At 42.4% G+C, this 27,896-nt stretch overlaps 1 protein-coding gene across 1 annotated transcript in view; it reads left to right on the top strand.

Moving 5' to 3' along the window:
• Nucleotides 1-27,896, top strand: part of HS1BP3 (HCLS1 binding protein 3) — a 78,974-nt gene that overhangs the window by 38,275 nt on the left and 12,803 nt on the right. Inside the window, exons 5-6 of the mRNA XM_018568174.1 lie at nt 11,619-11,788; nt 23,674-23,806. Of these exons, the coding sequence (XP_018423676.1) occupies nt 11,619-11,788; nt 23,674-23,806 (303 nt within the window). The remainder of the gene's footprint in view (nt 1-11,618; nt 11,789-23,673; nt 23,807-27,896) is intronic.

Raw genomic sequence — 27,896 nt, 5'->3', positions numbered from 1 at the left:
CGAGGAGCAGGCTCCGCGCTGTCTGGCCGGCTCCATGCTGATTGGCCATGAAGCCGGCTTTCCGGGCAATCAAGAAGCCGGGCGACGGGTATGACACAAGACATTTGACATCCCCTCTTTCTAAATGTATCAATGACTTGCCACTGCTCAAAAGATTTAATAGATACAATGGTATAGTAAATAACATGCAGGTTTAATGGATTGCATCAATTGCGGTGTAGGGGTTCAGGATGAAGATTCCATCAAGGACACTGCAGCATAATGCTGGATTTATCGGACGGCACCCAGATAGGCTGTACAGTGTGTTACTGTATGATTGTAGGGAGGATGTTAGATTGGGTAAGCTCTCTCAGAACAAGCACTGGTGTAAATGCTTAGCTGCGTGTGGATTAAGGGTGTGCTAGGTACGTCCTGCAGAACTTCAGGTTAAGGAAGTGTGTACTGAAAAAAAATTAGGCTGTTAATCAAAAGGGTTCGGGTAATTATGAGTCACTATTCCAGATCAAATCTGTAGCTCAGGAGTTCTCACTTTCCTTTGAATTCTCTGCCTTGGTGCTCGTTCCCAGACTAAGGAGGTAGGGCAATGCCTGCTGCTTTATGTCTAGCTTTGTTTGACTGAATCTTCTGACAGAACTCTTTGATAAGGGATTAATCACTGCTATGATTCACTGCTGATAAGCCTTCAACCTTGTAAAGCTGGTCATACACAATTCAAATTTTGGGCAATTCCCACTGAATTGGAGAAAAGTCATGCCATGGGTGGCCCGATGGTGCCACCCAGCTCAACACAAGTTGATTGCAAAATAAAGGAACTGGGTGGAAGTTTTTTTAACCAAAGAGTGACTGCACCCTATCAGATACAATCACTGTTTAGGAGATTCCCCCATCCATGTGATGCAGTGTAAATTGAATAATTTCTCTGATTCAGCTAGTGGGGCCGAGCAAGAGAACTTGAAGCATGTATGGGAAACCTAAAGCATGTATGGGAAAATGTATCATTTACACTTTACATCGGGTGTATAAATTATGATTATAAATCTTTTGAGGCGTGCTTCTGCAAAGTATACAATTTTACCTTGCAACATGCCGGCGCCTACTTGTAACTCTCAGTTTCCAGGCACTGCGAGGAGTGAGGGATGCAACTTGAACAGTGAAGTGCTCCGGTGGCATCACCTACCCCTCCTTACTCTGTTGCCTATTCACAAAATGCCTTGTCCCTTTCCCAAACAATACAAGGTGTTCTATGTAGTCCCTTCATCACTACTTTCATCACTACTTTCCTATTCTCTAAAGAGGAGGAGGAGGGGTGGGGATGTGACATCATCTCACCTCCTCCAATCACTAAACACCTTGTATTTTGGGGAAAGGAACAAGGCAACAGTGAGGAGGGACAGGTGATGCAAACGGAGCACTGTTGGAGTCACATCCCTCACATTCTGCAGTGTCCAAAAGCTTGGCGTTATGTCTAGGAGCCGGCATGCTGCACGGTAAGATTTTTATACTTGGATGGGTTTTTATGGTTAATATACATACCCAGTGCAGTGTGTCAATTATAATTTTTCTCGGAGTTTGGCTTCAAGCTGTAGCTTGCAAACTCAACGTCTTTGACCCTTTGATTGCTGCTGATGTATGCCTGTTCCCGGCTGCTATAGCAGTCTGTTTAGCTAACTGTTGGCTTTACACTGGAAGTGATGCAGTTGAGGCCCCTTTCTCACGGTCCAATCAGTGACGTCACTGGTTTCCAGGAACTTGGCGAGACGCCAGCCAGAGCATCCCAGGTTGCCAAGAGCTGGGTAGGGATATGTGTATTGCCCCCGGTTTTTAGCAACTTTGTACCCTCTGGCCGGAAAGGGGGCAGCAGGCACGGTGCAAGCATTGTGCAGCAGAGTGGCCATGCCGCTCTGCCTGCTGCCCCCCCACGTGACTCAAAGAGATGCCACCTGCCTCATTATAAGGACGCCCCTAAATATTGATTCCAAATAAAACTGCAATGTAACAATATCAAAGTAACAAAACATATATTGAAAGTAATAAACATAACCTAATTGGCTTGGTTATTTGGTGTATATCAGTTTGCCTATTTATACTTTTTTTTGGGGGGGGGGGGGTTAAATTTTTTTAAATCTTGGATGTGATGTAATCTGTTATTGTTTTTAGTCACAAGTTATATTTTATTTATAATGAGTAATTTTGTATTGTTGAAGACTCGTGATGAGGTTCAGGCTCCTCCGATAACCCGTTGACCTGAGTGAATTACAGGAAATGGTGAATCAATAGGCGTTCTCTCTAGGAGTTGCCATCCCTCATTGTAAATGGGATTTGCCTCTCTGAGGTTTTCAGTTTAGTAAAGTGCTGAGCAGGATTCTCGCAACAATGTGGGACTAGAGGTAGTGAAATATATCCTTTGTTCAAACAATCGAATGGCCTCTGGTTGTTTTGGAGTTGACTTCCTGGCAGGATTGTCCTGTCCTCCTCTTGGGACTTTGACTCCTGTCTCCTGTCTGCTCTGTCCTGTGTCCTGGCGCTTCTCTTTTGTTGGAGCTCTGGGATGTTTTTCTAAAATGGAACAGTGGAGGAGTGATATTGGGTCATAACAAGGGCACAAAATGGGTTTAAAGCACATTTTATAAAGGAAGAGGCTTCAAATGTAAACACAAAAAAAGGATGAGACTGGCTCCAATAATAAAGTCGGGTTTTCATGTTCATACCTTTCAATAGATTTACGAATAGAAAATTAACTCAACTCCTAAATTTAGAATTAAAGTGGTTGTTAACCTAAAAACCCAATCTCACCGTGTGTGTTCACAGGCAATTCACAGAACACGATGGTGTGAATGGCGACTAAAAGGCCATTTTCCAGATATAGGTTTGGAATTGACTCCCAAATCATAGTACAAAATAATGCTTTCCAAATACCATTAATTCTACCCATCAGATCTAGACCATCGCTCTTTTTGGATCCAGGTGGTCCCGGGAAGGATGGGACCAGTCTGCCCTGCCATAAATTGCAATGATAGGAGGAGCTGCTGTCAAATAATTTTTACGTGCCCCGTCAAGCTTGCAGCTGACTATGTCACCAGCAGCACTGCTTGGTGGGTCCTGTAACAGTATTTGATTGCCATTGGCTCCTCCTGGCATTGCTAATCACTGCAGAGCAGACTGGTTCCACCGACCACCCGGCTGTTCGGATCCAAAAAGAGCAAGCCGTACACACAGCTTATTTGGAGCATGAGCACAAGTGGTGGCAACGCTGCAGAGGGTAGATGACCCTGCAGATAGTTGCCAACACTTGCAAGAGTGGATTCTTTTTGATCAAAAATCAAATTAAAAAATTAAAAAAGCACACAATGCTATAGAAATATATTGCAGAGATTATAGTTTTTTAATAAACTGAATCCTAGCTGGAAGTGTTGGTTTTTGAGGGACAAGCTACAGAATTGATCAGGGACAGAAATAAGGAAATCAAGTATAATAATGAAAGCTGTTTTATATTAATAATAATCATTATTATTATTATTTGTATTATACATGATTGATATAGTTCCAGCAGAACTTTACAGTATAAGGAAGACCGTAAAGTTACAATACAATGCAAGGCAAGATGGTAAGGAGGTCACTGCCCTTGAGAATTTACAATCCAAAGGGAGGGGCAAGTGATACAAGAGGTGGTAGCTGTGTGGGGATGAATATGAATCTTCATAGTACATTTATCAGTGACAATGTATTTAATGTTAGAATTCCACTTTAATAAATGTGACTCTTGGAGGTATTAGAAATATGTATTTACAGAGAAACGTTTTGTGGTCACCACCCTATTTTATCCTATTCTCGGCAGTTTAACGCTTTTAAGTTTAGAAGCTCAGAAAGTTCTCTGGAGACAAAGTTTATACTGTTACAAATGTTTCCATTTCAGAATTCATATGATGTTTATAAATCACTGCCAAGTGCCGAATCCGTATTATCACGGAGACATTTCACCCTGCACATCAGCTGCACGTTTTCTTTGCCACCAAGTTTATTTTATTGACTTGTGTAGCGTGTGCGTGTTCTGCAGTGCTTTGTGGAGGACATCACACTATTCGCATAAGATGTTACCTACTCCCTTAATGCCTAAAGTTAGGCAAGGAGCAAGAATAAATAAACAGGGCAAACGTGGGAAGGGGGAATAGGGCATCAGAAGGGTAAAGATAGGGGTATTACATTAGTTTAAGGTCACCCGATTGGTTAGTGGTCAAGATTAGGAGAAACTTCGGAGATGGTCTGAGGAGGAATCTCACTGGAAGCAGTCGAGGTTTCGTCAGATGAAGAGAGAACAGCGCACCATGATTTTGGGGTGGTATTTTTTTATGGTGTCAAGACAGCTTGGGCAGTTTGGGATCTTTGAAGTTGGCTAAATTGTTGCTGGTGGGTAATGTTTTAGGGACCTGACATGGTATGGTGTCCTTAATTCATGGCGTGAAATGGTAGTGAACAGAAAATGCAGATACTGCTGTATCTGCAGTCAATTTGGAAGTTGTCCCCGAGGCGGTCTGGTGCCACTGGGGGCCTAATATATTCAGTGGTTCTGCATAGACAAAATCTGTTAGAACATTGTGACCTTGAAGGACCTAAAACCTTTATCTGTTATATATGTTTAATGGTATTTTTTTAACTTTTATAATAAAAAGCTGCTATGGCCATTTAACTTCACAGAAGGTGTGGTTTATTTATTTTAGGGGGTGAGTTTGAGGGAGCTTTGGGTGGCATAGCAGTTTTGTCAATGAGGTGGAGCTAGGGGATATATGTTCTACCTTCATGTCCTTTTTACAGTCATAGAGACACAAGTAGTCTCTTCAGTTTTAGGTAGTACCCAATCAAAGTAAATCACTAAAATCTTATATAATCTTTAACATCTTAATTTCAATTCAAAAGTAATTTTTAAGATTTTTACATTTGCTGCTTTTATTAAAATAATCCCTGGTGATCCCGCTATGAAGGGCCTTGTTCAGACACCCCCTCAGCCATAGCTGACGGCATCCATAACAACCAGTGACACTACAGGTGGATGGAGCCTGATGGGGATGCTCATCACTGAGCCAATGTCGGCATCACTGGTTGTTAAGGAAGCTGCCAACAGTGGCTAACAGTGTCTTTAACAACCAGTGACACTACAGGTGGGTGGAGCCTGATGGGGATGCTCCAACATTTATCGTGCAAATGCACAATAAAAATTTTAAAGAGTGTCTTTTAAACATAACAGAGGTATATTTGAGCACTTTCTGCTGACTCCTTTTAGGAATACAGTATAATCACCAAACAATTTATTAGAGCCACTATCCTACCTGTGGGTAAGGCCTCCCTTGGCTCTCCAACAGTCTCAGGACTTTCTGGCATGGACTCTTCCCACAAACATTTCCTTTTGAGATTCTGATCCCTATTGACATGATTGCGACATGACGTTTCTGTAGATTGGTCAGTTGCTTATTCATGCTGCTAATCTCCTATTCCACCATCCCAAAGGTGCTCCATTGGATTCTGATCAGTGAATAGATTACGATCTGTGTGCCTCAGGAGAAATTCAGGTCTCATCAGACCAGGCTACATTTTTCCATTCTTCAGCTGTCCAGTTTTGTTGAGCCCGTGCCCACTGCAGCTTCAGTTTTCTGTTCTTGTTTGACAGCAGTGGAACCCAACGTGGCCTTTTGCTTTGTAGACCATCTACATTAACGTGTTGTTCAATCTGAGATGCTTATTTGCTCACCATCTGTGTGCCTCAGGAGAAATGCAGGTCTCATCAGACCAGGCTACATTTTTTCCATTCTTCAGCTGCCTAGTTTTGGTGAACCTGTGCCCACTGCAACCTCAGCTTTCTGTTCACGGCTGACAGGAGTGCAAGCCAATGTGGTCATCTGCTGTTGTAGCCTATCTACATCAACATGATGTTCAATTGGAGATGCTAATTTGCTCAACAACGTTGTTTATAGTTGTTCTTTAAGACAAGTAGACTTTATAATATCTTTAGGATTCTAAAAACTTTGTTTTACATTTCCCAACAAGCTTTTTGTAACAACAGTCCACTTATTCAGGGTAACGTAATAACTAACGAAGATACTGATCTCTATTAAATTAAACCCAAATTGAATTATACAGTATATATGAATCCTGTAGATATTTGACTTCATCTGAAAATCTATAGACATTTCATAATAAAATGTACATCTTAGAAAGGCATACAGGAAAATGATACAGTTTGTAACATTTGCCATCAAAGAATCTGGCAACCTCCAGACCCCATGGTTGGGGTGACGTCCATTTAGGGTTTGCCCTTGTGGCTCCCTTTTCGTGGATTTTTATTTCTCCCTGTCTTAGGCAAGTGCATTCAGCCAGGTTGTTGAGGAATTTTCCCTTCTTTTGGAAGCAATGTAGTTTTGATGTTTTTGGTAAGGCCAGCATAAGCCACTGGGTGATTTTATGAGGGCTGCACAGAAATGTTTTAAAGGACAAGTTCACTTGTAGTAAACACTACTTTGGTCCACCCTCCTTATCTTACTAATTTAGAATCCCCCCAGCAGCCTAGTTACCGCCCAATGACAGCTTTGACCTCCTTTGCAGTCTACCTCCTCTTGGACAAAATCTTCTTTGGCATTGTCCATATCTGTGCAGCGCCTTCTATAGACTTAAATAGGATCGTACTCCAAGAACCAGGATGTAAACGGCAGAGGTAAGTAAGGAAAGGGGGTGAAGGGTATTAGATGCCCAATCAATAAAGTATCTTTATGGCCCTTTGTGGGCCCCTTTCATGATGCCCCCCTTATTATTTGGAGCCCAGTGTAGAAGCACAGTCTATGTTGGTAAAACGTAATACTGTTGAATTTAATTAAAACTGCATGAAGAAGAAAATGGTAAGCACTGCTGATGTTACGAGAAGGTTAAACCTATTGACCATATCTGCAGATAATGAGGAAACATTGAGAGCGGGCGCACATCTAGACGGTGGAGAGAGCCAGATTGTGCTTTCGTTACGTGTTATGATTGCACGGCCTCCCACTGTAGCCATCTCTCCACAGGCACTTGTCTTAGTTGCTAAGATATGAAAACACATAATTAGGACATTTCGTTCCATAGCTAGAAAAGTTTGTCTCTGCAGCGTACTATTCAGTTCAAGCACTTGAAAGCATTTAACCAGTCCGTTTCAGCTCCAGCAAGAAGGAATGCGCCTTGTTTGTTACGCGTCGATGTTTTTGTGTGAGACGTTCTGTGAAAATAATCTTGGCTAAAGTAAATTCATTCTGCACTTTCTGTTAATTGGGCCTCCCAAGTTGCCTTCTTGGAAATCTTTTTTCTTTGCCATTAAAGCGCAATGAATGGTGGGTGTAGTTAAACAAGAACCCAGGGAATTTTGTATTAACCTTTGCAGTGGGGCTACCCCTGGCACTGCATGGTTAAGTGCTCGTTTTGGTCTAGGGCTTACAAGAAAAAAAGTTATACTCACCTGATCCTCTGAGCCATCGCAAAATGGTCTGCTCCTGGGCTATAGAGCTACAGGTGGCTCAGAAATGCATTTGGTAGAAAAAATACCGGTTGATCATGCCAGTGATCCAGTGCTGTCCTTTGACCTGTGCATTCTACCACTGGTGCACTGTTATCAGTTACCATTGTTCCTATTTCTTTCTGTGGACTACAGAATACTTCCCCTCTTTGTTATGTGATATACAAACTTCCTGTCCAAGTGTGACAATGCTACTCCTCAACGGGATACTGTACAGTGAGTGTTGTCACCATAGGGCAGGCAGTGTGTTACTGGCAGGATCACAAGATGAAAATAAAGGGACATGGAGAGGTGACCCTGACAGTAGCAAAATTCAAATAATGGTGATGTTTTAAGCTCAGTATGCATATCAAATACACATTTTAACCTTGTAATAGATAAATAACAATAATCATAATAATACTAATAATTTTTGAGTAATTATTATTATAAATAAAAATAATGATAATAATACACATGATAGTAATAATAATAATAATTATTATTATTTTTTGTATTATTATTAATATTATTAATTGTATTATTATTATTACTGTTAAAAATAATGCAAATAATAATAATGCTGGGGGTTATTATTTATTTAAGAAGGGGGAATGTTAAGTTGTTTCTATTTAAACAGAAACATTTAATTCTACATCCTGTGCTACTATACAGGATCTAGGCACCATCACATCATTCCCTCTACCCATAGAGGTTGAATGGCAGCATATTACCTTCCTATGTCATAGGACATACATCCAGGGGTGGACGAATAATTATGGAATTCAGGAGCCAATCTGTCGAATCCATAAGCCAACAAGATTTTTTTAGAAGCCAGGTACATTGACAACAACTAGACAAAAAAATCTCAAAAGTTGTACGCCAGCTGTCATTTTTAAGGAACATTGGTGACCTGGCTCCTGGGATTTGTCCAGCCTTGCATTAATCACAATACAGAACAGCAAGTCAGCAAAAGCTTTGAGTACTATATAAGAGATTACTATTTAAACTGCAATATCCCTTTAAGAAAGAACAGAATGTAATTAATCCGGTTGCTGTACTCCAAGTAATATTCACCTGTACATCATTAACTCACCAGGAAATGTCACTGACCCCTTTAGTCTTAAAATCTTCTTAAAAAGCGAGAAGTGCGTAGAAATGATGCCGTGTATTGTTCCAGTAAAATTAAATTAAACTGAGATTAGAGATTATAAAGAGGGACATATTCATGATGGTTGCCACATGCCAAGCTTCCCTTTAATCTATTATTCTGGAATACAGACTAACCTTACATAAAACTGAAATTTAAAGGCAACCTGTCATTATATACCGATCAGCTATAACATTATGACCACCTGCCTAATATTGAGTAGGTCCCCCTTTTGTTGCTAAAACAGCCCTGATCCATAGAGGAATGGACTCCACTAGACCTCTAAATGTATGCAACAAGCCATCAGTAGCAGATCCTGTAAGCTGAGAGGTGGGGCCTCCTTCGCTCCCCTTGTGCGCTTTGGCCGCCCATGACCCTGTCACCAGTTTTTCTTTCCATGGACCACTTTTGATAGGTCCTGACCACTGCAGACCTGGAACATCCCACAAGAGCTGCAGTTTTGTAGTTCCACTGAGCCAGTCGTCTAGACTGGCTCTTGTCAAACTCGCTCAAATCCTTACGCTTGTCCATTGTTTCTGCTTCAAACACATCAACTTCAGAGAAAAAATGTTCACTTGCTGCCTAATATATCTCACCCACCATCACTCTCATGTTATTCTCTCCCCCCCCCCCTGTCTATTTCAATTTAAAGTTATATTTATATTCCAAATGGCCAGTTATGTTAAAAAGTGTATATATTGCCTGTAAATACCAATGCAATTCCAATGGCATCATGGTGCTTTCTCTTCTCCTCTGCAGTGGTTGGTCCATACCACTGTAATGAATGTAAGGACATGTGAGCGCGATAATGTGCAGCAGTAAGGACTGCCCACTGCCGCCATAATACCCCAGACTGGGATGTCGTCTCAGGGGGTGAGTCCATGACAACCTGGAATCAGAGGGTATGGGTGGATTGACGCTGGCTGTCAATCATCCCTAAAGACTGAGAACATTTAGGGGCAGCAAGAAAATACTGTGGTGGGATACTCAAGATTAAGCAATTTTTATTATTTTTACTAATACTGGACTATTCATTTCTTTTTTAGCTGGAGTTCAGCTTTACATTTTTCTGTTTTCTCATTTACTATTAGTGAACTACATGTACTGGGAGAAATACAAGAGGCTGCCATTGTGTGTTAGATTGCTGGTGGCCGGGCTGGGGTTTTGTTACTTTCTGAGCCACTGTAATGGAGCAAGTATGTCACAAGAAAATTCAGAAGAAAGCCAGCACTCCTGACCTGCAAAATTTTGGAGGTCCATGACTCAGACCGACACTTGATCAGCATAACAGCAAAAACGGTATAAAAAGTTTCGGGCCTATACCAGGCAATGAAGCCAGTTTCAGACAACAGCACTAAATCTCTAAGTGGTAGAATTGTAGCCCTAATATACAGTACAATTCTACCAACACTGACTGGTGCTTCTTAGCTTACCACAAGTAAAAGAAACACTAGAATTAATATAAAGATGGCTTACACGCTACAAAAAACTTAAAGGACCACTTAGTCAGCTCAGAGTATAGACCAAGCAAAGATATGACGTTTTTATAAAAAACGCCAAAAATAAAAGGAATGTATCCCTGTGGCAAATGCCATATATGTCCGTATGTACAAAAAACTAAATATTTCCATAATACAGAGGGCACAAAATCTTATCAGATTACCCAATATATAAACTGTGGGAGCAGTAAAGTAATATATATGCTAGAGTGTCTATGTAAAAAACTATATATTGGTAAAACAAAAAGACAGTTACGCCTACGTATAGGCGAACATTTCAGAGATATTAAAACCACTTACCAGTCATCCAGAAGGCTCTGACGAAGCCCTGGTAGGCGGGGCGAAACGCGTCTGCCAGAGTATGCTTGATTTGTCAGCTGTGTGACCCACATGCACGGCAGCCTCCATGAAAAATTCCCTTGAAAGACGATGATGGGAAGATATTTGTTTGACGGTCAGTGAACACCACATAACTACCGCCTAACTATTCCAAAATCACGGTGCACAGTGTGGACAACAACAAAGGATAAGCTTCCTAAAGATTACGGCGGAACTACAGGGTTAGAGACAACCAACCGTGAGTACAACAGGAAAACTGTGGAATAGTTCTGCATATGTCTCCCCGCTTAGTCACTTGAGAGTGACGGGTGCCACTGAATTCTTTATGCTTTTGGGACTGTAATGAATATACATCACTCAGATTGATGTGAATATAGCCCATTCACTCTCTGGAAGTTGCAGTTTTGATTTATTTACTAGATACATTATATCTGAAAATTCTCAGTTTGCATAAAGCCTAAAATTGACATCGTTCATCTACGATAAACCTACTAAACATCAGAAATGGACTCAGATGACCTTAAGTAATACGTGGAATACAACCCCTAATCCTCTGTAAAGTCTACAGTGTAGTGAAGCTAATGCCAGATGCACAAGTGGAGTCTTTGGGGTCATTAGTAACAGCTCAGAGAGAGGTCAGCAGGGGGACCCCCCCATCAAAATTTTTGCTATGGGGCCCCGTACTATGTAGTTACATCCGTGGTTTGCAGCATTTAGCTACTAACACGGAGGGAACATAACCTATTGGGGTGGAGGGTGATTAGGGTGCCGTATGTAAAATGAGACCTACCTTTGCAGTCCCGTGTGAGGTTCCTCCAGTACTTTCATTTTCCTTTCCTGGTATTTACTCCCTTGGTGTTGCTTTTCCCTCATACAGCCCAGTATATAGGGAATGGCTATAGGGAATAATGGTAATCTGCCAGGTACATGCTTCAGGCTGATGAATGGAGAATCATTATTCTCTCCCATCCTCCACCCAGGGCATCCTGGATGAGCAGTGCCCAGAAGGTAAGGGCTGTATCATCCTTGGCTGGCCAGGCAGGGAGAATGGAGTTTTTTTCCATTCTGCGTTATGCCATTACTTTATGTTTGTCATTTATACGGCATTCTTCCATTTTTCCAGAACAAAAATCAAAAAGAAAAAAGTTCCGCCAAAGAAAGTTGAAGATCCCATAGTAAAACCCAAGACCACTACGGCTCTGTTCAGCGATGAAGTGTATCCCGATGCAGAGCTGTTTGAACCAAGGAAAAGAATACCAGCCACTGGCAAGAAATCTTTTATGGCATCCGATGGTAAGTGATCAAGTCTCAGTATGTTTCTGACCTTCCCACCTATATAATTTTATAATGAATGGTTTTAGCTTTTTCCTATTCTCTGTTAACTTCTTCTCTTTCCCTCTTTTGTCTAAATAGACAATAAAATTATCTTGCATACTTTTGTCCAGGGGAACTGAAGGTACTGTGCAAGGTTAGCCAGCTGTTCTGAGAATGGGGAAGGAACAAATATTCTTATTTTAATTTTTTCTTCTGGTCAAATGTTCTTTGTTACCATGTCCAGTTTTATACAAGATTAGTTTAATAATAATCAGAATTCATTATAATTAAGTGATAAAATAATTTGTTTAGTAGTATTCATAAAAAAATACAATTTAGTGGGTGCATTTAAACATTATTTTGGGCTATACTCGTCTTATGCGATGAGTATAGCCCAAAACCTATATTTTAACACAAAAAGTAGGGGGTCGTCTTATACGCCGGCAAATACGGTAATAATAATAATGGCCAGAAAAGAAACACAGATTCTAAAAATGTAAGTGTCTCCTTACACAGGTGACCAATGTAGGCAAAAGATCAATCCAGCATTGCTCATTGCCCGAGGAACTCTTGGCAACCTCTGGAGGACCCCTGGTTGAGGAAGCCGGCTCTAAAATAATAAGTAAACACAAGCCTATGTTTAATGCAATAACTCAGAAAAAGGTTGCCTTGTGCAAATGGCATTGTCCATAAAAAGAAGTTTTATTTTTTTTTTGATTGATCATGTACTGTAGTTTTGTTCCTTGTGGCATTGTGTATAAAGTTCTCACAGTATGAATAATATTATTCCATCACTTCCAAACTTCCTATTTTACTGAGCAGTGGGGGTGGGGGCTGGGCGTAGCGTTCCACGTTACTAGTATGGTACATGTAATCCCAGACCTTAGAGCTGTCATAACACACATGATATAGTGAGTCTTACAATGGGTGTACGCCAGTCTGGTACAGAGACCCAAATATACTGCAGCTGGGAAAATACCAAGAAGTCTTTTTAAGTGGGAGAACTTGCACAATTGGTGGCTGACTAAATACTTTTTTGCCCCACTGTATATACACAGTGTATATATATACACAGTGTATATATGGGTATATATATTTCCTGGCTCACCTCATGCCGGCATACGAATGGGTTAACCCCGCCCCTGGCTACCTATAGGACCACCCCTAACTAGAGCATAAATCCCACCCTTCCCACCTCATACGTGTTCTTGTTTTGTCCTCGCTCAGGACACCTTACTAACAGTTTTTTTTTTTTATATTTCCTTTTTAAATGCATGACCTTCTATTCCCACCACGGGTACAGCCTCTTTTTCCCAAGTGGTAGATGTACCCTGTATGTGGTAAATCCACAGGATGGGACATGCCTTGTGCCAGGCTTAGTGGCCGGAGGTAGCCTAAAAGGCTACAGGCTGAGGGGGCCGAAGGCTTCGTTACCGGCGCCGGGTGTAGTGTACTCCTAGCTCCGTGGTGGATGCTATGGCGGCGAGGAGAGCCGCGGACGTGAGTTGTGTTCCGGCGTGGAGCACAGGTTCTGCCCCTCCCTACTCCGGATTGGTTGGTGGGGAGGAGTGGCGGGACTGGATGGAGCCAGCGTGGAACACATGCCGAGTGTTGCGGTGTGCTCCAGGCATAAGGAGAGCCATCAGGGGTTTACATACAGCGATTCCTCAGCAGGAGGGATCGCTGCTAAAAGAAGAGGCTGCTGCCATTGTTTCTGAAGGTTGTCCACAGTGCAGAGGCGCTGTCGGTTTCCAGGTAAGCCCTGCTGAAGGGTTGCTGTTTGTCTTTTATACTGATGTTCTATATGCCAGAATGCTTGACTTAAAGATGGGTTCAGATTTCGTAGCAGAGGCGTCGGTGGACTTGGTGCGATTAGCAGCTCGCCTGATGTAATTTTCTGTGACAGGCCGCAGAGCTCTGTGGGTGAAGCACTGGTCGGCAGACGGCGCTTCGAAGCAGGGGCTTTGCGCTATTCCCTTTTCAGGAAAGGTAGTTTTTGGGGGCCCCCTGGATGAGGCAATCAAGAGAATGACAGGGGGTAAGTCTTGGCTACTACCGCAGGATAGGAAAAGACAGCAGCTCTTTCGTCAGAACAGACGGTTCAGGGAACCGTTCCAGGAGGCCAGAGCTTATAGGCCCGGGAGAGAATTATTTCGAAAAGCATGGTGATGAGGTCAGTCTTACTACTCTAGAGGTGCCAAGGCAATGCCTACTCAGGCTCCCAAGAAGACGGAGAAGCTATTCTGAGACGTGGCCCGCCCTGTCGCCTGTGGTGGGAGCTCGGTTGGCTTCCTTCAGGCAGATATGGGCGGACACCATTCAGGATTAGTGGGTGCTGGGGATTGTAAGGAAAGGTTACAAAATACAGTTTGTTTCCATACCTCCGGATCATTTTGTACAGACTCACGCCCCAGCTTCTCTAGAGAAATAAGCCTATCTGCACTTATACATTCAAGAATTGCTGCAGTCACAAGCCATTCTGCCCATGCCGGAACAGCAAAGTTTCAGGCGGATTTCGGCCAGTCCTCGACCTAAAAAGAGTAAACCGGTTTGTCAAGGTAGAGAGTTTCCGCATGGAGTCGGTAGAGACCATCAAAGAGCTGGTGAGACCAGGGGATTGGATGCTCACGGTGGACCTGAAGGATGCTTACTTCCATGTCCCACTTGCAAGCAGCCACCATAAATTCCTGCGGCTCACTTTGGGTCACAAGCATTATCAGTTACGATGCCTTTCCTTTCGGCCTATCCTCAGCTCCAAGGACCCTTTCGAAGGTGTTTGTGTCCGTGATTGCGCTTTTGCGACTGAAGAGCGTGAGAATATTCCATTATCTGGACGATGTCCTTCTGTTGGCCCAATCGCGACAGCAACTTTTACAGCACCGACAACTAGTACTGAAGACATTTCAGGAATATGGCTGGTTGGTGAACTGGCAGAAGAGCCAGCTGGTACCGGCACGGGCTCTGCAGTACCGGAATGATATTCGATTTAGAAACATCACAGGTTTTTCTTCCAAAGGAGAAGGTTTCTCGGATCATCCGTCTAGATGGCCTACTCATGGCATCTTGTACATGCACGGCACAACAGTGTCTCTCGTTTCTAGGAATCCTTTCATCTTCCATTCCAGCAGTCCTTTGGGCCCATTGGCGCAAGGAGGGACAAAGAGTTCATCTTTACTGAAGTAATATAACTGGATGTGCAGCGCTCAGGATTATCAATAAATAAAATCAGTGTTGGCAAATGAAACTTGATAAGTGTTAATAACCAATAATAACCAGTGAAAAAAATCAAATCGTGCACGAATACATGAAATAGATAAAATGTACAATTCTGAATATAAAATACCACAAATGCAGAAAATGTATAAAAATGTATAAAAAATCTCAAGCTTATCAAGGTGATATATAGCAAAGTGGATGCCAAAGTGAGTGAACTATATATTAAATAATCATTGATAAAATGTGAGTCCAAAAGTAGATAATTTGTGGATCCAAAATCTTTAAAAATATAACACATCCGTTGATTTGAAAGTGAAAAAAAGTGAAAAAAATAGATGATATGTGAATGCCAAAAACAGTTTAAATTTTCAGTGTCCGTAACAAATAAGAGAAATCCCACACCGCAGTGTCCACATCTAGGTCCCCTCTGGGATGCGCACTCACCAGACCAGGATATTCACAGGCAGAAGAAAGTTGGTGAACCTCCAAACGTCTCATCCTCACCATATGGATCAGTATTTAGTCACAAAAATATAAAAGGGACAAAAAACTCCTCATGGTGTAGTCGATAGCATGCTTTATTAAACACAACAAGTAGCCACTTACATTTAAAATCGCTAAAAACGGCCGCTCACACGTCTGTGAGTAAAACCTCTGTACTTCCTGGTTGCGTGTGATACCGAGAAGTGTAGCCTCGCCCCGACACGTTTCGTCATACTTAAATGTAAGTGGCTACTTGTTGTGTGGGGAACATCCTGGATTTTCTGCAGTCAGCTCTCGACGCGGGTCTGAGTTACAACACAATACAGGTCCAGGTTTCAGCCTTATTGGCGTTGACTAAGTGTCGTTGGGCTAATAATACTGTTGTGCGACAATTCCTGCAAGCAGCCATAAAGCTGAGGCCTCCGGTGAGACTTCTATTTCCAAAATGGGACCTGCCCTTGGTTCTGAAGGCGCTGTCGGTGGCGCCATTCTATCCTCCAGCTTCACGTTCTCTGTATCACCTCACCCTCCTTTCAGTCTTCATCACAGCAATTGTCTCCGCCAGGAGGGTGTCGGAGCTGCACGTTTTTTTCCTGCAAGGAACCTTATTGTCAAAGATTTCCAGACCGGATAGTGTTGCGCACTGTTCCATCGTTCTTACCAAAGGTTTCCTCGGTGTTCCATTTCAATTGGGAGTTGGTACTCCCGATCCTGCATAGTGAGGGACTGTCGTCCATGGCTCAACCAAAGATATACCATCAGCGGGGAAGTACTGGAGAGCTACGTCCTTCACAGAGATGTCCGTCTACATAATGCTCTGTGAGTTTTGCCTTAATGGGCTGAAACTTTGTATAGTACTAATATACACTGAGTGGCCAGATTATTATGACCACCCCAATAGTACTTCGTTGGGACACGAGATAACTCCACGAGATGACTTTGTTGGGCCGCCTCGTGACTCCATGAGATGTTGAAAGGTGATGCGAGGAATCTGACACGGCACTGTTGCCCTTCTGTTGTCTTGTACCAGTCTTGCCACTCTCCGTTCTGCCCTAACATTGACTAGTCGCTGGCGGTCACAATTCGCACGTTCAGACCCAGATTTTCGGCTGACAGTCCGGTCTTTACACACTTTAACAACAGCTGCTCTTGAACATGTAACGAATTCTGCTGTTTTGCTAATACTCTCTCCATGGCTCCGAGCGCCAACAATCATCCCACGTTCAAAGGCTGTTAAAGGAGAACTATGGGGATAGGGCTTTTCCCCATAGTTCTCCTTAGGGTAACGGGAGGACACAAACTAGTATCCTCCTGTCACCCTAAGCTCAGTATACCGTGAGCTGTAGCTTGCGGTATACTGAGACGCTGATGCTGAAGCGGATCCCGACAATTATGTCTGGATCCGCCAAGCTGCGTGACTGTCAGTCAGCGCTGGCGGATCGGAGCGGGGAGGGGGGAATCCAACCCCTCCCCTGTCACAGCAGAGAGCCGTGACACGATCGAGAGGTGAGCAAACGCCGGTATGTGTTCGCTCACCTCCCGATCTACTAAGCCAACCAGTGACAGTCTCATTGTCACAGGTCGTCTAGAACTATGAGGTGAGTGAAAAGCACTAACCTCATAGTTCTCTTTTAAATCGCGTTGTTTCCCCGTATCTTCAGAAACAAATCACTTCTACTGTCGTGGTAAACAACCTGCTTCCCTATTTATAATGGTCTGGCCCTCTAGCAACTTCAGCGCGAAATTATAGCTAATTTGCCTACAAACGTCAGGTGGTTATAATAAACTGGCCACTCAGTGTATACAGCAGAAGTAGGCAAACTCTGGCCGTCCCGGCTGTGGTCAAACTACAAATCCCATCTTTCATCTGCCTCTGGGAATCATGCCTCTGGCTGTCGGAGTCTTGCAATGCCTCATGGGATTTGTAGTTGCACCACAGCTGGAGGGCCGGAGTCTCATATAGAACATAGTTAAAAAAACTAATTATGGTTGGGTGGTCCAAGGATGAGTAGGCAAAAAAAAAAGGAGCAACCACAGGTCTAATCCATCCTCTACTGACTCATGTGTGTACTCAGAATACAGCTGAATTCCAAGCATCAAAATGACACTGACTTCAAAAAGTTGTTTCTGGTTTGTATCTGAAGTATGGATACCAGACCAGACATGAACACCATGTGTAACCCTGCCATAAAATCCAATTTATGTTGTATAGTATGGGGGGCGGGGAGGGGGGGGTGCACAGATTGATGATCAGACCGAGTCTCCTGATCTCCCTGTGTATCTAAACTTTGAAGGAGGGTATAAATAAAGTTTATGGGTGTTCCTGTGTACGTTTCATCATTGCTGAGATGAGGGCAGTATGAGACAAGAAACATTGGCACAATTTTGTAAACCTATATCATGGTGTCCCCTTATTTCAAAAGTGTTATATCAGCCCAACCACGACCCCTTGTCCCCAAATTAATGGCTGCTGGGCAATGCCATTTAATGAATAGTAGGGATGCACCGATACCGGTTTTGCTGTATCGAGTACGAGTACCAATTTTGTTTCAGTACTCGGCGACACCCAATACCAATACCGGAAGTCCTATTAAGGAAGCCGGGCGGCGTCTAATGACTCACTGCCCAGCTTCCTGATTAGCCGGAAAGCTGGCTCCATGCTCCCTCATCACCAGGTGACGCCAGCTTTCTGACCAATCAGGAAGCCGGGCAGCGAGTCATTTAACCCCCCCCGGCTTCCTGATTGGCCGGGAAGCCTGCTCCATGCTTCCTCGTCACCAGGGGGCATGGAGTCATTACCTGCCCCCAGGCTTCCTGATTGGCCAGTAAGTCAGCTGCGTGCTCCCTGGTGACGAGGGAGCATGGAGCCGGCTTCCTTATACCGGAAGTTCCAGTATAGGGATAAGTACTGTGGGGAGTACTCACTAAAATACTCGGTAACAGTACCAATACTAGTATCAGTGCATCCCTAATGAATAGGATTCAGTAGGGTTTGGGTAAAACAGGGGTAGGCAACAGTGGTAATCCGGCTGTGATTAAACTTCAAATATAATCATTCTTCTGCCTCTAGGGGGGTCATGCCTGTGACTGTGTCAGAGTCTTGCGATGCCTCACGGGACCTGTAATTTCCCTTGGGGTGCTGAGGTTGCCTACACCTTGGTTAAAGTGATAGTAAAGTCAAAAACGTTTTAAGCTATTCTAAATGCTGATGCAATCACTTACAATGGATGATACTCCTTGATGCTTAAACGTTTTAGTTTCCTGCGGAATCAGCTGGTCTCTTGAGCTCTGGCCCTGATATCCTGTTTTAGGGTGGCTCCTTTCCCTTGCAGGGTCTTATGGAACCACCCTTCTTTGCACTAGTAAGTTGTGTGCATCTCCAAGCACACACACACACACAGTAGGACATGCCACTCCCCTCCTGCTACCTTCCTCTTTGCTTTTTTAAGCTAGTAGATGGACATCTGCTAGACACTATGCTGTCCCTTGTGATCTTGTACAGGACAGTTTAGTATAGCTGAGCTGAGAGAGTTGGAGCTGTTTGGAAACATAATGACTGGGATTGTTTGGGCAAAAATGTAAAGAAATGTATATGTGTTGGATTTGGGCCCCCTTCCTCCCCTTTTACATACACATGCATCCCCTATGCACATGTGTTCATTCAAATTAGATAGCAAGGTTGGTTTAAATGTTTTAATTATTATTATTTATTTTATTACTTTTTTACTTTTTTTAATCCCTTTTTTTTTAGTTTCACATTGTTTTCACTTAACCTTTGCTATCACAAAGAGGCTAACAAGCCCCTGTGTGATAGCATGTGGCGGTGACAGGTTCTCTTTGTGGAGATATTAGGGGTCTATTAGACTCCTGATGTCTCTCCTGGTCTTCAATACAGATGATAAAGCTCAGGATTGTGCTTGATTGTCTGTTTACCCTGCAATTCAGCTCTGAAGCAGGAAAGCGCTGAGGGCACAGCGCTTCTTGCTTCACTAATCACAAAGCAGATCGGGGAATGAACGTTTCTAGGTCTGCTCCATCCTGACACCATTTGCCATAGTTCAGGGCCCCCCCCCAGAAGAGCAGAGGACCCCCGGCAAAATTGCAGGCTAATAGGAGTGATCTGGGTGGCTGTACAGCTGCTCAGATTACTTGTAGTTGACAAGCTGCACAAGCATCGCCGGGAGTTCTCGTTGGGGGAAGCTGTGTGGGCAGCCCCTGCCGGGCCCCCCTATTGTCCTTATAGGGTCCTGGGCCGAGTATGGAAGAGCCAGCTGTACCGTCCTATCCATGGTCCTGTTCATGGGTATTCAGCAAAGTGTGAACAGCCCATTCACAGAAAAGCAGAATACACAGTGCTTCTAAGAAACATTTGAGGAATTGGTAAAGCCCATCTCTGGGATAAAAGAAACCCTGTCTAAGTGCCCATTATTACTTTCATGGCTTCAAGCCTACAAATCCCACCCCGGCAAGAAGAGTGCCCTGTATACATGATATAACCTTGAATTCTCTATACAGCTAAAATGGCCCTGCAAGGGATAATGTACATTGTCATTTGTGTTTTGCTTTTGAGAAGCAATTTTTATAGGTGTGGATTCCATTGTTTGAATTATGTACTGGATCATATGGAGCAATGGACGCTCACACAATTGTTCCATTTGCCATGGATCACCTTACTTTTAGTCCTCAATACAAATCAGCATGAGCACAAATTGTTCAAAACAGACTACATTTCTCTGTATTTGACTGGATTGTGAGTAGAGATGCACTGATGTACCGATACCGACATCCCGAGGTAGCGTGGCCCCGACTTCCGGGCAATCAGGAAGCTGGGCGGCAGGTCATGACCCGTGCCCGGCTTCCTGATTGGTCAGGTAGCCAGGCTGCCCCACGGTGTAGCTAGACAGTGTGAAACTGGCTCCATAATCCCTTGCGGCACTGCCAGTCAGAAGGAACCTCACTCTGACCGTCAGTTCTGGTTTCGGGGTAAGTATCGGAGCATTTGGGCAAGTATGAGTACTTGCCCAAATGCTCTGTATCGGTGCATCCCTAATTGTGAGTGTCAAGCCCATGTACACTGGACCCAAGTCATTCTATTCACATTTGTAATTTAATTACATCCCCAGTATCATTCCTTCCTATTGTTTTGTATTATTCCTTCCAATTGTTTTGTATCATTCCCTCTTATTGTTTTGCATCATTCCCTCTTATTGTTTTGTATAATTCCTTCCTGTTGTTTTGTATTATTCCTTCCAATTGTTTTGTATCATTCCCTCTTATTGTTTTGTATCATTCCTTCCTGTTGTTTTGTATCATTCCTTCCTGTTGTTTTGTATCATTCCTCCCTATTGTTTGTATCAATCCTTCTTATTGTTTTGTATCATTCCTTCCTATTGTTTTGTATCATTCCTCCCTATTGTTTGTATCAATCCTTCCTATTGTTTTCTATCATTTCTTCCTGTTTTTTTCTATCATTCCTTCCTATTGTGTTGTATTATTCCTTATTGTTTTGTATCATTCCCTCTTATTGGTTTCTATCATTCCTCCCTATTGTTTTGTATCATTCCCTCTTATTGGTTTCTATCATTCCTCCCTATTGTTTTGTATCATTCCCTCTTATTGGTTTCTATCATTCCTCCCTATTGTTTTGTATCATTCCCTCTTATTGGTTTCTATCATTCCTCCCTATTGTTTTGTATCATTCCCTCTTATTGGTTTCTATCATTCCTCCCTATTGTTTTGTATCATTCCCTCTTATTGGTTTCTATCATTCCTCCCTATTGTTTTGTATCATTCCCTCTTATTGGTTTCTATCATTCCTCCCTATTGTTTTGTATCATTCCCTCTTATTGGTTTCTATCATTCCTCCCTATTGTTTTGTATCATTCCCTCTTATTGGTTTCTATCATTCCTCCCTATTGTTTTGTATCATTCCCTCTTATTGGTTTCTATCATTCCTCCCTATTGTTTTGTATCATTCCCTCTTATTGGTTTCTATCATTCCTCCCTATTGTTTTGTATCATTCCCTCTTATTGGTTTCTATCATTCCTCCCTATTGTTTTGTATCATTCCCTCTTATTGGTTTCTATCATTCCTCCCTATTGTTTTGTATCATTCCCTCTTATTGGTTTCTATCATTCCTCCCTATTGTTTTGTATCATTCCCTCTTATTGGTTTCTATCATTCCTCCCTATTGTTTTGTATCATTCCCTCTTATTGGTTTCTATCATTCCTCCCTATTGTTTTGTATCATTCCCTCTTATTGGTTTCTATCATTCCTCCCTATTGTTTTGTATCATTCCCTCTTATTGGTTTCTATCATTCCTCCCTATTGTTTTGTATCATTCCCTCTTATTGGTTTCTATCATTCCTCCCTATTGTTTTGTATCATTCCCTCTTATTGGTTTCTATCATTCCTCCCTATTGTTTTGTATCATTCCCTCTTATTGGTTTCTATCATTCCTCCCTATTGTTTTGTATCATTCCCTCTTATTGGTTTCTATCATTCCTCCCTATTGTTTTGTATCATTCCCTCTTATTGGTTTCTATCATTCCTCCCTATTGTTTTGTATCATTCCCTCTTATTGGTTTCTATCATTCCTCCCTATTGTTTTGTATCATTCCCTCTTATTGGTTTCTATCATTCCTCCCTATTGTTTTGTATCATTCCCTCTTATTGGTTTCTATCATTCCTCCCTATTGTTTTGTATCATTCCCTCTTATTGGTTTCTATCATTCCTCCCTATTGTTTTGTATCATTCCCTCTTATTGGTTTCTATCATTCCTCCCTATTGTTTTGTATCATTCCCTCTTATTGGTTTCTATCATTCCTCCCTATTGTTTTGTATCATTCCCTCTTATTGGTTTCTATCATTCCTCCCTATTGTTTTGTATCATTCCCTCTTATTGGTTTCTATCATTCCTCCCTATTGTTTTGTATCATTCCCTCTTATTGGTTTCTATCATTCCTCCCTATTGTTTTGTATCATTCCCTCTTATTGGTTTCTATCATTCCTCCCTATTGTTTTGTATCATTCCCTCTTATTGGTTTCTATCATTCCTCCCTATTGTTTTGTATCATTCCCTCTTATTGGTTTCTATCATTCCTCCCTATTGTTTTGTATCATTCCCTCTTATTGGTTTCTATCATTCCTCCCTATTGTTTTGTATCATTCCCTCTTATTGGTTTCTATCATTCCTCCCTATTGTTTTGTATCATTCCCTCTTATTGGTTTCTATCATTCCTCCCTATTGTTTTGTATCATTCCCTCTTATTGGTTTCTATCATTCCTCCCTATTGTTTTGTATCATTCCCTCTTATTGGTTTCTATCATTCCTCCCTATTGTTTTGTATCATTCCCTCTTATTGGTTTCTATCATTCCTCCCTATTGTTTTGTATCATTCCCTCTTATTGGTTTCTATCATTCCTCCCTATTGTTTTGTATCATTCCCTCTTATTGGTTTCTATCATTCCTCCCTATTGTTTTGTATCATTCCCTCTTATTGGTTTCTATCATTCCTCCCTATTGTTTTGTATCATTCCCTCTTATTGGTTTCTATCATTCCTCCCTATTGTTTTGTATCATTCCCTCTTATTGGTTTCTATCATTCCTCCCTATTGTTTTGTATCATTCCCTCTTATTGGTTTCTATCATTCCTCCCTATTGTTTTGTATCATTCCCTCTTATTGGTTTCTATCATTCCTCCCTATTGTTTTGTATCATTCCCTCTTATTGGTTTCTATCATTCCTCCCTATTGTTTTGTATCATTCCCTCTTATTGTTTTTGCATCATTCCCCTTTATTGTTTTGTATCATTCCCTCTTATTGTTTTGTATCATTCCCTCTTATTGGTTTCTATCATTCCTCCCTATTGTTTTGTATCATTCCCTCTTATTGTTTTGTATCATTCCCTCTTATTGTGTTGTATCATTCCCTCTTATTGTGTTGTATCATTCCCTCTTATTGTTTTGTATCATTCTTTCATGTTGTTTTGTATCATTCCCTCTTATTGTTATGTATCATTCCCTCTTATTGTTATGTATCATTCCCTCTTATTGTTATGTATCATTCCCTCTTATTGTTATGTATCATTCCCTCTTATTGTTATGTATCATTCCCTCTTATTGTTATGTATCATTCCCTCTTATTGTTTTGTGTCCTTTAGATGTGAAGTTATTTGAAGAACAGGACTTGGGTGGAACTGTGAGAAAAGGAGACTCACTGCTGCTGCCATCTGCCTACAATGAGGGCCCGTTGTTCAAGCCATCAAGAGCTGAGAATGTAGATGAACTATTCCGGTAAGCGGTCATTTGTAATCTTCAGGACATTGGCAGCTGGTTAATGTTGAATAATATCAGCAGCCTCCATAGTGATTTACAAATCAATGACAAAATGCATTGCAGAAATACATAATTATACAATTATTAAGTCATTAGGATACTAGATAATGATAGAATATTGAAAGTGGAAGTTAAAAGAACATTAGTCATCCATACTCCTTGTCAGTGTGCCTTACATTATGCAATATTGCTCTACAGCCAGAATTCTGGTGCCTTGACTTCCACTTTAATGGTATTCCCCAGTCAAAGAGACACATTATTCATGGCCCTGTCAACACCAAGCTGTTCCGTGTACTATAGGTGCCAGTATTCGCATCTTTTGGACAGCCCTGAATCTGAACCTGTGAAAATGGTGGCTGAGTGTTCCATAGTTCAAGCAGCTCCCCTCCATCTTCACTTACAGAACGAGAAAGAGGTTGCATTACATCATCTGACAGGAGTTTGCAGCCTGCCCATAAAGGAGAAGTATTGGGAGAGGAAAATTTACTTGTCCCAATACTTAGAGCTGGCACGTGACACTGCCGGCTCTATCGCTAGAGAACTGAGAAGTCACATACCGCTGATCACTCAGCTCATGATCTTCTCCCTGGTCATCATTGCCCGCAGGGATTCCTTTCTCCCTTCTCTGTTCCACCAGCGCTGACTTGAGGGACAGACAGGGGAGGGGGCAGGCACAGCTGGTTGTAGAGAGGCAGGGCCAGCGGTCAGCCAGGTAGCGGGGTGGATCCTGACAATATTTGATCAGCCATAACATTATGACCACCCACCTAATACTGAGTAGGTCCCCCTTTTGCTTCCAAAGCAGCCCTGACCAGTCAAGGCACAGACTCTGCTAGACCTCTGAAGGTATGCTGGGGTATCTGGCACCAAGCCGTCAGTAGCAGATCTTTTTAAGTCCTGTAAGTTGTGAGGTGGGGCCTCCATGGATTGGACTTGCTTTTCCACAGATGCTCGATTGGATTGAGATCTGGAGAACACCTCATAATCTTTGTTGTGTTCCTCAAACCATTCTTGAACCATTTTTGCAGTATGGCAGGGATCATTATCCTGCTGAAAGAGGCCACTGCAATCAGGAAATACCGTTTCTATGAAGGGGTATACTTGATCAGCAACAATGTTTAGGTCGGTAGTACGTGTCCAAGTATCATCTACATGAATGGTAGGACCCAAGGTTTCCCAGCAGAACATTACCTAAAGCATCACACTGCCTTCTTCCCATAGTGCATAGTGTTGTGGCTGATCGGTGTATATATGTATTATATACACCGTATGCATTTATGTATATGTATTAATGACATCATGAGCCTGTGCTAAAAGAACAAAACTTGATGTATGTCTATAGAGAGTTTAAAGGGTTATAAATATATAAATCTTTTACCCAGCCATATGCTGGGCGAAGGCCGTTCGCATGGCATTCTTGCCACTAGGTTGGGGGATAAAAATGTATATCTCGAGTTAGAAGCCCAGTCCTGAGTGACAGCGATGCTGGATTTCAATGTTTTTTGGTAACCGTCAGTTCCATCAGACCGCACATATAATTTAAATAATCTTCTGTGTCACTCAGTGCATGGACACTAATCGCATGTCCTGTACAGTCCTCTAGTCCCTGGATTCCACAGTTTGCTGGAGGTCTTTCTTCACTTTACCGCTCCAGTTGGCATTGGAAAAGGGAAGAGGAAGAAAAGAGATAACGGCACAAATGACCGCATAAATTGAACATGATTTCCTTTTTAATGGGCAGCTTTTAATAGTTTTCCAGTCTATTGTGGAAAATGTGAAACATTTCTTGTTCCTCCAGCTTTACTTATTTTCAGTCCAAACCTCTTGTCGCATGAGTTCATATTAGATGAAAAATAGCTCCATGTTTGTTGTAGCTACGTGGTGCTGTAATGCTTCCCGGCTTTACTGCTTTGTTTAGGCAAATGTTATATCCTGCAGACATCACAAGTGCATCAACGAAACCAGTAAACTTAAGTGTCTCAGTGATAGTACAAGAGGAACACAACTTCTCCTGTACTATCACAGGAGTGACGGGAGAACTTTGAGGTATCTATATAGGTAAGAAAGCAATCTGCAGTGTTGATTTAGATAAAAAGCCGAAAATAGCCTTCCAATGGATAATTACTGCCTTGATTATTATGTTTTAGTCAGCAACAAGTTATTTAACCCTAAGGCTGGGTTCACACCTGAGCGTTCCTAATAGGTGCGTTTTATGCTCGTTTTTAGCACGTTATAAGCATGTTTTTTTGTTCAATGAAACGCACGTTCAACGCTCATTTTTTAACCTCCCTGGCGGTATGATTATTCTTTTCCTTTTTTTCTGTATCTTTTTTTCGTTTTTTTTTTAACTTTTAAACTTCCCGTTGGATCCGGCCCCCTGCGATGTGGACGCTCGTAAGGGGCGGACCTTGGAAGACGGCAGCGGCCGGAGGACACAGCGGGGATCGCGGACAAGGTAAGACCTACGCTGTATTCCCGAGTGTGGCTCGGGGTTACCGTTTTGTTAACCCCGAGCCACACTCGGGAATACCAATGGATACGCGCTGAAATCCGCCCCAAAGAAGCTCCTGTACTATTTCGGGCGTAGGGCGTCAAAACGTGCTGAAATACGCCCAGGTGGGAACCATGCCCATAGGAGTTAATAGGATTTCACTGCTTGAGCGTTTTTCAGCGCTTCGATCAGCGCTGAAAAACGCCCAAGTGTGAACCCAGCCTAACTGATGTAGTGAGTAACTTCTCATATCTTAAACAACCGTGTCAGAAGACATACAGTATCCTGTGGTCATGGAAAAGATACAACTCTGTTTCAGAAGGGTCAAATAGGCCTGCAACAAGCAAAGAAAACAACTATGAAGATTGCTGAAACTACTGAAACTGGGTTAAGAACTGTTCACCGCATTATTATTATTATTTATATCACTAAAACCTGGAAGGTTAGTGGTGTACCATCATCTTCGAGGAAGAAATGTGGTTGGAAGAAAATGTTGGATGATCGTGATCAGAGATCAAATCGTAAAAAAAAACAGCAGTAGAACTCACAAATGTGTTTAATAGTGAAAGTAAAAACATTTCCATACGCACAACGCAAAGAGAACCCCAGGGATTGGGACTGAACAGCTGTGTGGCCTTAAAAAAAACATTAATCGGTGAGGCTAATCAGGAAAATAAGGCTCCAATCTTTTTGGGAGCATAACGATTGGACTCTGAGTAATGGAAAAGGGTCATGTGGCCTGATGAATCCAGATTTACCCTGTTGCAGAGTGATGGGCACACTAGGGTAAGAAGAGAGGCAGATGAAGTGATGCACCCATCGTGCCTATCATACAAGCCTGTTGGGGCAGTGTTCTGTGGTTGCATCAGCTGGTCAGGTCTAGGTTCAGCAATGTTATGTGCCCAAAAATGAGGTCAGCTGCCTACCTGAATATATACTGAATGTCCAGGTTTTTCCATCAATTAATTTTTTTGTTCCCTGGTGGCACATTGGGAATATTCCAAGATGACAATTCCGGGATTTATCGGGTTCACATTGTGAAAGAGTGGTTCAGGGAGCATGAGACATCATTATCACACATTGATTGGCCACCACAGTCCAGACCTTAACCCCACTCTTTCACAATTTGAACCCAATGAATCCTGGCATTTTCACCTTGGAATATGTCCGTGTCATCAGGGAAGAAAAAAACCTATTGCTGGAAAAATCCTGGTCATCCAGTATATTCAGGTCGGCAGCTGACCTCATTTTTTGGGCACATAACATTGCTAAGCCTAGACCTATTATCCAATGGAAGGCTCTGACCTATTTGCTTACCAAAATCCAGGAAGTTACTTTTTTTTATTTTTGGACAGGCAGTGTATATTTTATTAGTCTACCAGATACCTACTCTAGGTTTGTAGAAACCAGCCCCTCAGCTGTGTAATGATCCGCAGGTGGAAGAAACTAAGCTCCAACTTTAGCGGAAGTCTATGCAGTGGCGGAATTGCGGCCGGTGCGGGAGCACCAGGGCCTCAGCCTGGGGGGGGGCAACACAGTTGCCGGCTGTTGGATAGC

The sequence above is a fragment of the Nanorana parkeri genome, unplaced genomic scaffold (assembly GCF_000935625.1).
Source record: "Nanorana parkeri isolate BGI_ZX_2015 unplaced genomic scaffold, ASM93562v1 scaffold1149, whole genome shotgun sequence".
Lineage (NCBI taxonomy): Eukaryota > Metazoa > Chordata > Amphibia > Anura > Dicroglossidae > Nanorana > Nanorana parkeri.
The sequence above is the reverse complement of the archived record's forward strand: the minus strand, read 5'-3'. Positions and strand labels throughout refer to the sequence as shown.